Here is a 14,328-nt window from a genome sequence, read left to right on the forward strand (position 1 = left end):
TTCAAAATACACAACATGTTTTGTGCCAAGAAAATGACTCCACAGTACGGCCATCTGCAAAGCAGAAAATACTCTTGGACAGATTTGGAACTCAGCTTGTGTTCCCTACTGCAGACAGCACAGTAGCTAATTTTACAAGAGATAAGATAACTCTACACTGGTATTTTTTCTGAGCCTAGCTAATGAAATGGCATGTGGCTTAGAAAGGTGTAATGTGTGTTTATTTCGAATAACTTTCACATTGAGAAGGAAGCCAAATGTAGTCACATGCAACTTTCCCAAACTCTATGCAACTGTTTGGCCATGCTGGTACAGCCAGAAGTTCTGCTTATGCCTTCCTTAGGCAAGCATTTGCGTGCACGTGTCAAGTGTAGCATTCTCAACCTAGCAGCAATATCTGTTTCAGCTTACATCTGCTCAGTGCTACCTGGCTATGCAAGCTAGAAGGAAGACTTTAGGATGTCTTTTCCACATCACCAGTCCATATGTGTAAGACCTCCCTTCCCAAATGATCTTTAATATTCTGAACAGAATGATCTGCAAATCTTCCCTTGGAAAAAGCGCAGTGGCCTATCAGTGTGGTGGCAGATATTCACGCACCCTTTATTTCTTGTTTTCATGAGATTCTTTTTTAAGACTCCTTAACTCCCATATGGGAAAAGTACTCTGCCTTTTGTTGCAGGTACACAGACAGTTGCTGCCAGTCTGCTCTGACCTTGCCTAGGCAGAATTGCGCTATGAATATCTTTTCTAAGTTCCCATAGTTTTCACCATAAGCATTGTTAACTTAAACCCTGCAGTTGCTTGAGTACTTTTAGTATTCACAGAATTTCAAAAAATGAAGTTAGTTAAAAGAATTGTCAAATTCAAACTCAGATGTCCTGCCCCATCTGACATGTATTTCAACAAGCTGTCACCTTTCTCAGGTCCTTTTCCCCCCGCTTTCAGTCATCCTGCAGAATTTGGGAACACTGAGTTTGGTAAATCCGAGATATTTTACGAAGAGGAAGACAGGCAATTGGAAAATCTACAGCACTTTGTTACTGAGTGAGAGTATATACATCCTGGCTGGCTTTTCAGCTGTTCAGTGCTTTCGCCACACTGCCGAGGCAGGACGTACAAACAGTAACCAAGGTTGCCTTAAAAAACCTCAGCCCTGGGCTTAAGCCTTTTCAGCTGGAGCATTTCCTCTCTGACTCTCAAGTGGTAGTTCTGATCAACAAGGTGCTTGAGTCAGATGAGTCTATTGAGTGACACGCTTTATGTCTGTTTATCAGGATTTGAGAGGCAGAAGAGTTAGTGACAAACCCACTACAAATCCAAGTCCTGGCCCAGAAAAGCAACAAGCTTGTGAATGTTTTTTTCAGCTGCCATGGCCTGAAAATTCCCTTTCCTTCCTACCTGATTCATGTTGCCGCTAAACACAGAAGATGGTGGAGGCAAATCGGAAGAGAAAGGAAGTTGCAGCTGGATTTATCCCTCAAGCACAGTTCATATCTCTGAAATACGAATTCTTTTTGTGAGAGGCAAAAAGGGGTCTCAGTCTGCTAATGCGACCACTGGAGGAAACAGAGAGGATGAAGGCACAGGGGCGTGCTGATGACACCTCTGTGTCAGCAACCTGAGGCCAGAATGCCTGGGAAGCTCTGACACACCTGGTGAAGCAAAAGGCATGGGTCTGAAAGACAGCAATGGGCTGGGGACTGCCACAGGAATGGACTTCCCACTCCATTGCCTCCAAAGGATTTGGTTTGGTACAAGAAGGAGATGGCAAACCACAAGTTTTAGCTCAGTAGCAAGGCTGAGAGAATGCCTCTGTATACCATAATGTGTTTGCTTTTCCTGAGTCAGAGAAAAGCATTTTTGGTGGAGAAGAAGAATATTTCTATTTTGTGATGACATTTTCAGGAGTCACCTATGTTTTAATATCATGATGATCACTCTATGTTGTTGCTGGCTGTGCTGTATTTGTAAGATGCATTAGCGCTGCTCTTTTGAACCTACTGATTTCTACTTGCTCTGTAGCTAGTTTAACTAACACACCGGTTTGGAGTCAAAAAAGCATTGTGGTAAATGTGGAAACTAAATACAAGCCCTGAATTTTGCAATGGAGTGCTGTTGTAGCTGTGATGGTCTGAGGACATATGCAAGGCAGGGTTTGTAGACAAAGACCATTTGTTAGATGAGCAGATGTGGTTGGGCAAGAAAAATAAAAGAAAAAAGACAAGCAGAGGAACAGAGGAACAAATAAGCTCTTCTCTCATCCTGAAGAAAGGACTGTGTGCCTGAGAGCTTTTTTGACTGATCTCTTGCTAGAAATCTCATGCTTCTTCAGAATGACAGGACTTTAAACCTGCTGCAAGGCGTGTCCCACGCCCACAGCCACCCACCAGCAAAAATAATATATTCGTGCCGTTCTTCCAGGTGATTTGAGCTTTGGATTGGGCCCTAAGTAAAAGAAACAGAAGCATAACTATATTGTGATTACTGATTGCAACCTGATAAATCTGTGACATTTGCTAAGCCATTTTATGTTGAATGCTGATATGTATATGACATTTCTGTCCTGACTCACTTGTTGGTCTTGTGTAATCGCCTAATGCCTATCTGAAATATCATCCTGCACATGGCATAAAATTAAAATTATTTATGTTTTTATCAAGGTGATGTTTCAAGGTTTTGATTATTTTGATTGTTCTTTAGCCTGTAGTTCATTGTCCCCCATTCTGTATTTTTATTTTTTGCATAAAATAAATGTTACTTCCATGTTTTCAGGTCTAAGTATGATATGCTGTTAGTCTCAATCCATATTTAAAACAGTTAAACAAGGTTTGGAGTTACCTTTACTCATCTCTGTTCAACTGTTCTGTTTTACGGTGTCAACAGGAGAGGTCTGTTACAGCTTTGTAGGTAACAGTCACAAGGTCTCTGCATGCATGGAAGCAAATTCTAAATATTGACCAGGCTGACTGTTCAGATAATAAGTTGTTAAATACTGAAAATGTCTATAAGATTTGTTTTTAGCAAGAGCTTTTGTAGCATACAGTTACTCTCCTATGAGTAATTCATTTTCAACATGCATTTCTTCCCAAGTTTGATGGGAAGAATGAAGCAATATTAGAAAACTGAAGCAAAATCTTAATGGCATTAATTTTGCTCACAAAATGCAAATAGGGGCACAAATAAATTACTCAGTATTGAATAAATGTCAACTAAAATTTTGTACATTGTGGGTATTATACACAACAACCATGAACGTTTTAGGGTTCTTATATTAACCCAAGCCAAATGGTTTTGCTCTGACTAGAAAAGTGCATAGTACAGTAGTGGCAAAAATAATAGTTACTACCCCTTACATTACAAGAAAGATTAAAAAATACCCTAAACATTTAAAGCAATGTTGATTAAAGACAGGTCTTCTGAGCAGATAAGCTTCATGGCTTAATAAGGTATAAAAATGAGACCTGGAAGAGGTAATTAGGTGGATATTCTAATTTGCAATGAGAAAAAGTCTTTGTAGTAGTGTGAGAAAACACTGTTCTTTGTAGCTCTCAAGATACTCTTCATACTCTTCCTTACACTGACTATTTACTGTCTTCTGCTTCACACTGAAGTATTCTAAATTTGAGTGGCAGCTGTTTTAGCCTTGAGAAGAGAGCTAACTGACCTGCTAAACTATCCTCACTTGTAAACAGAAATATGGTCTGAAGCTATTCTCTCCCAGTTCGTTTCAAGTATAATAAAGAAACCCACACATTCATTTGCCATAAAGCTTTTTTTCTGTCTCTTCAGGGAAGCAATCAGTCGTGTTTGTGAAGCCATGCCTGGTGCCAAAGGAGCCTTCAAGAAGCGAAAGGTATTTTTCTTTCCTTGCAGCGCAGTTGACTGTATTTTCTTAGTTCAGCACACAGGAGACAAGGCACAGCAGGCAGGTGACTTTAAAGCAGTTTTGCGAATTCCAGATCATTAATAATTTAAAATATTGGCTGTTTTCACCCACTGTATGCTGCCTCTTGCCCTTTTGATCGGGATCTGCTTTTATAGGCATCCAGAAGTATGAGGACATGTAGGAAAAAGATTGTGGCTTGCCTTTTAGTTCCTACTGTAGAAACCCCTTCCTTCCCTCCTTTTCCTTTTCTTGTAGATTGAAGGTGGAAGGCTTAAAACAAACAAAAGGGATGCCTTTTCATAAAATGCATGAATAAATTGTGGAAATTGGTACTGAAAGCTCTTGCAGAGGCCAAAATATACATAGCTTTGAAAGCGAATAAATCTGTTCTTGCAGTATAGCTCTACTGGTGACATTTAATGAGTTTGGAAATCACTGATCTCTGGAAATTGAGAGAACAGACAGATGATCCTCTAGTTTCTATGCTGTTCCTATAGATGATGCTCAGTGTCCAGAACTGATGGTGGGTCTGGTGGGCATTGGCCTAACATGGTTGTTACCATGCTTTTATTCTTATTTGTGTGATACAAGCTAGAATCTGCGTGATATTTTGGAAAATTTCTTCACCAAAAGGGTTTTCAAGCATTGGAGCAGGCTGCCCAGGGAAGTGGTTAAGTAAGTCCCCATTCCTTGGCAGTGTTAGGTTTAGGATTGGACTTGATCTTAAAGGCCCTTTCTAACTTAAATGATTCTAATTCTGTGACAAGGAGTGGAGGAAGCTTCAGCTCAACTCTTGCATTGATAGCTCTCATTGCTCTTTCAGAGGCCTGCTAGCAAAGCTAGGATTAAATGCTAAGGGGAGGAGCATAGCAGTTAATTGTACCCCTTGTAGGTGGTGTTGGGTGCAAGGGGAGAACAGGCGGGTGAAGGAGAGGTCTGCCTGCTTCCCCACTTACTTCACTAACTAGGCAGAATCCCAACAGAAAGGGATAGGATGAAATGGCACTTGTTTGCAATGGAGAATCTTCCCCTGGTAAAAATAAGGAATATGTTACAGTGTAACTGGAAATTGCCTCAGAAATTAAGGTTGTTCTTTTCCCATCACCAAATTTACTTCATTGGTATTTCTAGGTTCTCTGGCTTTTGTTTTTTAAACCTGACGGTAAAGAGGAAAATATTTTTCTTGGAAAATAAAATGACACAAAATATCATTGCAAAAATAAGTTAAAGAGAGTCCAAAGTGCCTAGTGAGACACCTCACTGTATTACTGGTTTTAGAAGAAATGTTGTATATGAGTTATTGGGAAAAAATAGTGTTTTTGAACTAAGTGTACTGTGAGAAGAAAAATTGCCCAGCCACAGAATTTCGCACGAATGGCAAAGACCGGTGTCCTTTGCCAGTCTTTACTTTCATCATGGGTTTGCCACTAGTGGCTTATGGGTGTGGCTGAGATGTACTCCTTGAGGCCAGGTTTTCACATGCTACCTACACACCGGGCAGATGATCCTTAGGCGTGAGCTGGTAGTCATGAAGGTTTAAGGAAAGAAGAGAAACAAGAATATTCAAACTGACTTCTTTTGAAGAGAAGTTAATGAAGTACGAGCGCTGTAACATGACAAAGTTAAAATAGTGTGGCACAAATGTTACACGGAAGCAGTATGTAGGTAGCATATTTTTAACCACTTAAACAGAAGGAAAAGAAGCTAAAATCGAATATATGTAAGCTTTAAGGAGTGAAGAAGGACAAGCGTGTCCATCTTGCTGGGGACAAATCTTTCCAAGCTTGCAGGCAGCTTGGGACAAATACAAATACAGCAGCATTCCATCAGTATAACTGGAGTTTCCCTTTCCATGTGGGAAGGGACTAGAGCAGAGCAAACAACAGATTACCTTTCAGGAGTTGAAGTGTTTTTTACAGAATAAGAACCTGCTATTTTAAGGTACTGACTCAAGGCATTCATCTTTGTCTGCTCAATTGGTCCCTTGGTGAAGGTGAGACTTTGCTATCTCACAAAATCCTATTTTGTTAGGTCAAGAGTGGATGCATGCCTGCCTAGCTACTGCTATTATTATTATTATTATTATTATTATTAAATTATCTCCAGAGGCAAACAGCTGGTGCAATGAAATGAGCTTTGAAAAGTCAGCAACTTTTTAGAAACCTTTAAGATTGCAGCTAACCCTGCATACAATGAAGGTCATCACAAACAGGCAGAGTACAAAAATGTGTTTTTTTTCACCCTTCACAGTCAGCAAGCAAAGTTCTTTCTAGCATCTTGGGAAAGAGCAATCTTCAGTTTGCAGGAATGAGCATAATGCTGAATATCTCCACCACCAGTTTAAACCTAATGACTCCTGACACAAAACAGGTGAGTGTAACTATTAATTTATAAGTTTTTTGATGAACAGCCTATTGCACAATTATTTGCTGTCTCCCAAAATACTCAGTTGGTCGAAGTTATTATTCCTCAATGATGTCGATAAAATGAACGAGAACAGGAAGTAAAGCACACTAGGAGTCATAGTTTGTTCTAGTATTCCACACAGCTATGATGAATTATTTTCTTGCCATGTTTTGGGTAGCTTAGTTTTGCTCTTAGAAGACCTACAACATGAAATGGCATTTTCTGGTCTTAGGAGTTGTTCTTGGCTACAATTGCAAAAGGGATGCATTTGGAGTAAGTGACTAAAGGACTGAATGTGCATCCCCAATATTGTTGTGTTCTTCACGTTTAGAGCTTTAACAGGCAATCTATTCCTGAGGCGCTGCTAAAAATACAGCCTCAGGGATTTTGCAGCAGTGAAATGCCAGTCTTTTAGAGAGACAAGGCATCCTTTTTCAAGCAGCCCATTTCTTTTTCTTCTTCATTGTGCTGAAGGTACAGACAGACTTCGGGGACTCACTGCAGTGGATTGTGAATGATGTATGAGATGAGAAGAATCCTTGCTCAGGGTATATATATAGAGAGAAAGCAGACAGACATGCGTAGTCACTGCAGTGCTATTTGCTGTGAGCCACATACTGCGTTAGGGCACGCAACTTTCTGCCCAGATACAGCGAGAGAGGAAGTAAAAAATACCATCCTGCTGTCCTTCAGAGCCTCAGGTTAAAGAATCAGAAAGAATTCATACATTGTCTGTTAAAAAGCTTTCCTTTTTTATTATGTTTATTATTATGTTTATTATTATGTTGCCATTGATTTATCTTCATTCTTATCTGTATTTAGAAATCATCATAATCTTCTGTAGTGAGTACTGAGACTGTGGGAGCAGTGTTACGGCTGATTGCAGTCGTTTGGAGCCTTATTGTGGAATATACACAGCAGTGCATTTCATGAGGACAGTTGCCCCCAGTCAGAAGAATAGGAACTTGATGTTAATTAGATCTATTTAAAAAGTGCCAGACCCTGAAGCAGCCTTGTCTTTGGCTGACGTCAGGGTTGAAATGGAGTTAAACTGACTTATCACAGGGAAGAATCCGCCCTCAGATACCTTCCCTTTTCTCTGAGTTGACAAAATCGTTTATCTTTCTCTCACATCATTCCTGTTGAGATCAACTCGGTCTGGATGCTGCAGGCCTGGGAAATGTCTGGCTTCTCAGAGATCCCCAGCCTGGCTGTGGTGTCCCTTGCTTCCTGTTTGTGCCAGGCATTTGATTTGAAAATAAGCGTGGCCCAGCAGCCCCTCCCAGGAACATGGCTGAGTACTTCCCTAGCAGCCTCTTTTACCCAGAGGAGCCGCAAGGAAAGAAAGACAAGGCATTCGTTGTTAGCCCTTGAGGTAGCTAGAAAAAAATTGCATGTACCTGTGCACAGCAGTTCTGACAACATGTTAAGCAGGGATGAGAGGAAAATTATTTTTTTTGTTTATTTGTTTAAAATGCAGATTTGGTAGATGGAAATGTTTCTAAACTATGTGCACACATTACTGAATCATTTCATTTTGAGCTATGCAAGGCATTCATAATTTGCCATGCATTGTCTCAACATTTTGGTGTCGGGGAGGGAATATCCCTATCTCAAACTAATCTAAAACATTTAGCTGTGGAATTAAGAAGATAAAAATGTTTGACTTGTACTGATGGTTTCAAGAGCTTTTCAGTTTTCTTGAAATTTGGAAAAACAAGTTTTGAGGGAATCTCAAATAATTTTTGTTGTTTATGATGCTGAACTGAAAGATCAGGTTATTTGCACAATTTAAGACAGTAACCATGACAGATGTATAACAGATCTTCACTAGTTCATCTCTATTGTTAGCAGCACTTCTTTACTGGAAAAAAGAAAAGGAAATCCTCACTGATGAGTAAGGCAACAATGGTTCACCAATGAACACTTACTTAAACATTAACCACATCTTGAGAGGCTCCTGTGGGACAAGCAGGAGTATTGAAGCATTCTTTATATGATATAAGCACTATAAATAGTTGTCAACTCTCTCTGACTTAGTGAAGCAGCAAGATTCAGAGAAAGTCATGTCAAGCTTTTTACTTTCCAAGGAAGATGATTGCTAGTTCAGGTCTTTCAGATGGAGGATGGGGGAAACAGCCCAGAAGATATCTTTTTAGCCTCATTTTTTGCCAAAACAGTTTTCTAAAGTATGTGGTGCCCTCTCCAAAGAGAGCAATTAAGATCCAAATTACATGCTTTGAGGCACTAAATAAGGGCATTGTCCTGTACCAGATGAATTCCTTGGCATTGTTTCTGTAACTCAAGTGCTCAAGTGAAATTTTCTTTCCAATGACCTTTTCCTTCTTGGTTGTTACATGATTTCATTATTAAAAGATTTCGTAAGTTATATCTCAGAATAGCAGTGGAGCAGAACTGTTCTCCTTGTATTAGAGGTTCATGACAGTTTGTCTTTTCCCAGGGAAATATCATATTAGTTCAAATTGCACATAAGCAAATTGAATTTCAAATGCTCTGGAGTATGCCTGAGATTTTGTCTACAATGCTACATTGCAGCTACAGTCAATATTCTGTTTGCATATTGGAAACATGTTGGTATTTGAAATGTAAAATGACACAGTAAGTATCAGAAGCAATTTTTGAATCCTTACATGCTGTAGATATTGCACGTTTTCATTGATTTTACCAGAGTTGCATCAGCAGAAAAGTGTTCTGATGAATAGGACCCTTTGCTCCATTCATCAGTATCTGTAATAAAGAAAGCGAGCTTTAGCAGATTAAAATTTCTCCAAAGATACTGTATGGCACATCTATATGATTTACTGGAGTTCTGTGCACACTTAGCAATTTTGCCATGTCCTGCTATGATTTAAAGAACACCAGAATAGATACAGTCATCTTTATGTTTGTTTATATTATAATCATGCTACTCTTTGCACTCCTTGTAGGTGAAACATAGAGAATTTTGACATTGGTTTTGGATTTTCACCCCTATACAAACCAAAAAAGAAATCAAGAGGTGTCCTGGGTTTACCAGGAGCTGTAAACTGTAAGAAAACCTACTGATTCACACTTGTTCTTTCTGATCCATACAGATCATAGCAAATCACCATATGCAATCTATTTCCTTTGCATCTGGAGGTGATCCGGTAAGCATTTCTTTGAAGCTCTCCCACAAGTAGGTATTGCTTTATAAGAACTGTATGGCGAAATTTATTGCATAGCTTACTGAAAGAGAACTATAACCACAGTAACTCCTGTTTCTTGTTTCATAAATTCTTCTTGATTGTTGCCATCAAACTCTTTTCAAGGGAAATGACTGACAAGCAGTCATAGATCCTCCTCTTTGAATGACTGAAACAGAAAGTATCAAAGGGTTGTGAGCATTCATATAGTAACTGATAAGTAGCGCTTTGTTTTTCAGATGAATATAGTATCATCATATGGCTATTATGTGGATTTCTGTCCTGGTTTTTATTTTGTACTTTTTACAGTGATAGACTGTGCTGCAGTTATGTTTATAGCAATGCATGAATTTCATTTTTTTTTTTTCATGTCTCTAAGTGTGCATTGAGAGGACTGTGATAAATACTGCCTTCAGGAATATTTGCTACACTCATGCAGCTCAAAGACAGGCTTCCAGCAAAATCCCAGTTCTTTCTAGTTCTGCAAAGCTTTCAGATACACCTACAAGTTTGGTTCATTTAGCTTAAAATGCAGACACCTGACTGTTGTGTTTTCCCCTGTTTTTATAAGCAGTCCATCCAAAGGCGTATTAAATGTGCTTAAAAGGTATCTGTCACCAGGGAGAACTATAAAACAGAGACATTGATCACTTCATACCTTAGAGGTTTGAAAGCTTTTAAACCTAGTTTGAGTATGAATTGAGTCTTCCTTTTCCTCCATCATATGATTTTCTGTCATTTATCAGTCATGTACTACAGGTAAGGCAATTTCTAGCCTGGTTTGTGAGTTGGTTCTCTCAGTTCAACTGTTAAGTTGAAGATCTTTCGCACTTTCTCTTTTCATTTCACTATCCTCAGAAAACTTAAGGGCAAACTTGAGCCTCAGCATAGCTCTGCTGAGCTCAGTTCAGTTCCAGAAGGGAAAAGGACGCGATATCACAATAATTTGGGGAACACAAAATGCATAAAAAGCAGCTTTGAAACACAACAGATTGCAATGAATGCTGTAAATGAACAATTTCTGGAGTGGGCAGAGGAGTGATTAGCACAGTTCCCTGCCTCCGTAAGAAGATTCTTCATTCCCCATCTGCCATCCCAAATGCTAAGTCCTGGAAACACCATTGCACACTGCCCACCGATAGAGAGATTTACAAGGAAAGAGGAGAGGAGGAGCAGCAGAGATTGGAACTGGAGTAAACAAGCTCTCCCAAATGTCTGAGAGAGATAAAAATCACCCTACTGAGTCAGTGAACTAGCAGAGAAATAAAATTACATGGTGTAAGGGAGTCTACAAGAGAGTGAAATTGAAAAGTTGCATTCCCAATCAGACCAGTGCATGGTGATCTCTTTCTGGGGGTGGAGAAGGGCAGGTATGAGTATCTGATGACACTCTATAGACTTGTTTCAGTGGGCTGGTATCTGGCACAACTTAAAATCAAAAGCTGTTTCATAAAGGAGATGATTCCTTTGTCCTATGTGCACACAAAAGAAGACAAGATGCAAGGGTAGGATTAGTTCAGACATTTATTAACCCAGCTGAATGTCATCCAGACATAACATTTATCAGCCCTTAACGATTTCCACTTGGTGGAGGGCTGCCACCACCAAACCATATCTCCCAAACACAGCTGGGATCCAGCTCATAAGCTCATCTCAGATTTAAATCTCTCCTCGGAGATTAAAAATGGATGGAGAAACAAGATCTGTGCCCATGTTTCTTCAGGAAATACTTCCACATTTTGAAGTTTAGTTATTTAGAAGAGAGACTGTCCCCACTTCTCCCCCCCACTACTTTTCTGCTCTGGATATCTGCCACACATTTGCACCAGCAATTAGCTTTGCAACTTTTCTCCCACTCCCTAAGCATTAATTACCCTAATCATTCAAAATACATCCACTGGAGAAGTGTCCCACAGACTTGGAGAACAGCCTGAGTATCATATATATTTTTGCAATATTCCCGTTTGCAGTGAGTCAGACAGCTTCTGTCTGTGTCAGTACATGAGAGCTTAAAAATCTTTCCACAAAATCCTTTTTACACATTACTATGGAATAATTTTGACTTCCAAGGTTGTGTTCTGGATCTGCTTTAACTCTCTTCGGCTCCTTGTTATGATGCACTAAACTATTTCATCCATTGTCATTTCAGGTGGCTGTTTCCAGACAGCCAGTCAAGACATCTGTATTTCCTGCTGAAATTCCTGAGAGGTCTCAAAAAGCTTTCAAAAGGTCTAATAAGGCAGGTCTCTCAGAGGACCCTGAAGGCACTATTTCTTCAGTTTCAGCCCTGCCTTTAAATTTTAACACTGCAATACAGTTTCTTTGAGGTGAAAATTATAGCTCATTCATACCTGTCTTCAGTCCTTGAATGTCAGGGACCACTTTGTTGCATCAGCCCAGCCCTGTCTAGCCTTTGGATGTGAATCTTCTAATTTAGCTGCCATGAAATGTGCCCTCTTTAGGTGGTTAATGGTTTGTCATAGTCAGCTTGAATCTTTAGATGAAATGAGAGTAGGTGGTTCCAGTCTCTCACACTCACACTAGCTATAAGGTAGATCTATGATTTACTCAGTCATGAATATATCCATCAGCTGTATCTGTACTAGTAAATAAAATGATCCCAGGCCTGTTTTCTGGCCCGAAATGAAATAGTGTGGTGAAATTTGCATCCACACATTCACTGTCTTCCCTCCCAGTGGTCTCTAGAGACTGATGCCCAGCATAAGCTGGTCCTTCAGAATGTTTCAGAGCAGGGCATGGGAAACCAGCACAGCCAGGCAAGGGAGAGTAGCAACAATTAAACTTTATGGAGAACTGTGGAACAACTCTCAGGCCTTTACCTTGGCTCTATTTGCTACTCTAGACATAACCACTTTTCTCATCCCCTTACTTGTTGATGTGCATCATTACTGCCACACAAGTCATTGCCCAGACACTGTGTCACTGGGTGCTTAAGGAATTACTGGACAAAATGCTAGGGCTACTCTTCTATGCTCTGCTTTTTTTACAGACCAAGCTCATTACTGCTGTGTCTGAGTGCCTTCCAATAACACATTAAATGATATGGCTACACATCTGTCACCATAACCATGAATGTTCTTCATCATTTCCCTTGATGTCTCCTTTGAAAGAGAATTGTATAGACACACAGCACAATTAATTGTTTTGGATGGGGTTGTGTGTGCTTGCACTAGAGAAACTAGAGAAAGTTAAGCTGAAGAGGTCTATCTTTCAACTGAAGATTGATGTTTGTTACGACATCAGATCTTCACATAGCTGTCAATGGTCCTGGATTGGTTACCTGGAATTGCTTTGGGTATATTTATGCAACTAGCTGCTGTGTGTCCTATGCATACCTGTTAGGTTTAGCTATACCTGACTAGCCAGGCATGTCAGAACATATCTGATCTAAGCAGGACTTCCTGTTCACATCAAGAATAGATGCCATTTTCCAGAGGTGCCAGCAGACCTCATATTTCCTGGAAGCACTGGCCTTTCTGTTTCATCTGCACAATGGCGAAAGTCTGCACCGCCTGTGCACAGGAACGTGAGGGTGGCAGGACAGCCAGCAAAATATCCCTAAAGAAGATGTTGGCTTGGTCTTGCCAGAAAATCCACTTGGCATGTGGCAACAGGGATGGCTGAAACCATGCATGGGCTGGGGAAGGGTGTCCTGGGATACTTTGTGTCACAGCCAAGCTGCGGCTGAGCACCCCTGTGCCCTATGGCATTGTAGTCAGTAAACACACCTGCTTGTCACGCATGAATAAACGACATTGCTTAGTGTTTCTGAGGTGCAGGGCTGTTACTCCCACTCTTTCTGCCTCAGAACCAGTTGATTATTCATGTTCTGAACCAGAATCTCTAAGTAGTTTGAAGATGAGGACTTGTAATTCTACTCCCTTCTAAAAGAGGCCTGATCCAAATCCTATCAAATTTTGTAATTCATTTTCCAGTGCTTTTGAAGATACTTATAAGTTCTGCTGGAATAGATCACATTCTGGAGAAAAAAAAAGTGGTGGGATTAGTATCAAACCCATAAGATTTTTTTTTTTTGTGGGATTTAAGTAGTATACAACTGCAGAGGAAAACGTCATTTGAGGCTCTACCCACAGGAATATGCATACTCTGGACTGTGATCTTCTGCTATGATCAGTGCAAAGATTTTTTGCATTCATTGTAGCTGTCTTAATTTTTTGACAGGATACAACTGACTATGTTGCATATGTAGCTAAGGATCCTGTTAATCGGAGAGGTAAGTTAGAAATATCTGTTTGGCACCTTTTTTCCTTTGAGAAATATGAATTATTCATGGTATAATTCAGTTGAATTTTTTTTCACCAGGAAAAAAAAAAAAGAATAAATGCAGACCAATAAACCAATTGTCTTTGACAGAGTAATGGAAAGATTATGTGGCAAAGAGCAACAGCCATGCACAAGTCAGTTCTCAAACCTGGAGCCCGCAGGTCTTGCCTGCAGTTCATCGCCAAATATCACTCTGATTCTCTTCATCTCTTAAATTAAATGCTTGCCTTAACTTGGCTGCGTGAGCTTCTAGGCAACAGTTAACTCTCACCTACACCCAGTCACTATGCAGGAACTAAGCAGTCCTCTGATCAAGTTTCCTGATGAGGCAGCTGAATCTGTTAGGTCTTCTTGGTACATAGCTAATTCTTCCTGGCAGAATCAGATTCTTTACCAGGTAGTGAGCTTTCAAGCCAGCTTGCTAGAGGCTGTAATCCTTTTTCTCAGTAAAGTTTTATTTAACATTGGGTTGCTCTGTGAGCGAGCAGTCAGGGACAGCAAGCCTCTTGATTGTCTTCAAAGATCCAGTTCAGATTCTTAAAA

General features: G+C 40.0%; 1 protein-coding gene across 1 annotated transcript in view; it reads left to right on the top strand.

Annotated features, from left to right (window-relative positions):
• The window catches only part of SHC3 (SHC adaptor protein 3), a 55,266-nt gene that overhangs the window by 28,287 nt on the left and 12,651 nt on the right, over positions 1-14,328 (top strand). Inside the window, exons 3-6 of the mRNA XM_065661975.1 lie at positions 3,793-3,856; positions 6,140-6,259; positions 9,391-9,444; positions 13,684-13,735. Coding sequence (XP_065518047.1) covers positions 3,793-3,856; positions 6,140-6,259; positions 9,391-9,444; positions 13,684-13,735 — 290 coding nt within the window. The remainder of the gene's footprint in view (positions 1-3,792; positions 3,857-6,139; positions 6,260-9,390; positions 9,445-13,683; positions 13,736-14,328) is intronic.

Source organism: Lathamus discolor, chromosome Z (genome assembly GCF_037157495.1).
Source record: "Lathamus discolor isolate bLatDis1 chromosome Z, bLatDis1.hap1, whole genome shotgun sequence".
NCBI lineage: Eukaryota > Metazoa > Chordata > Aves > Psittaciformes > Psittacidae > Lathamus > Lathamus discolor.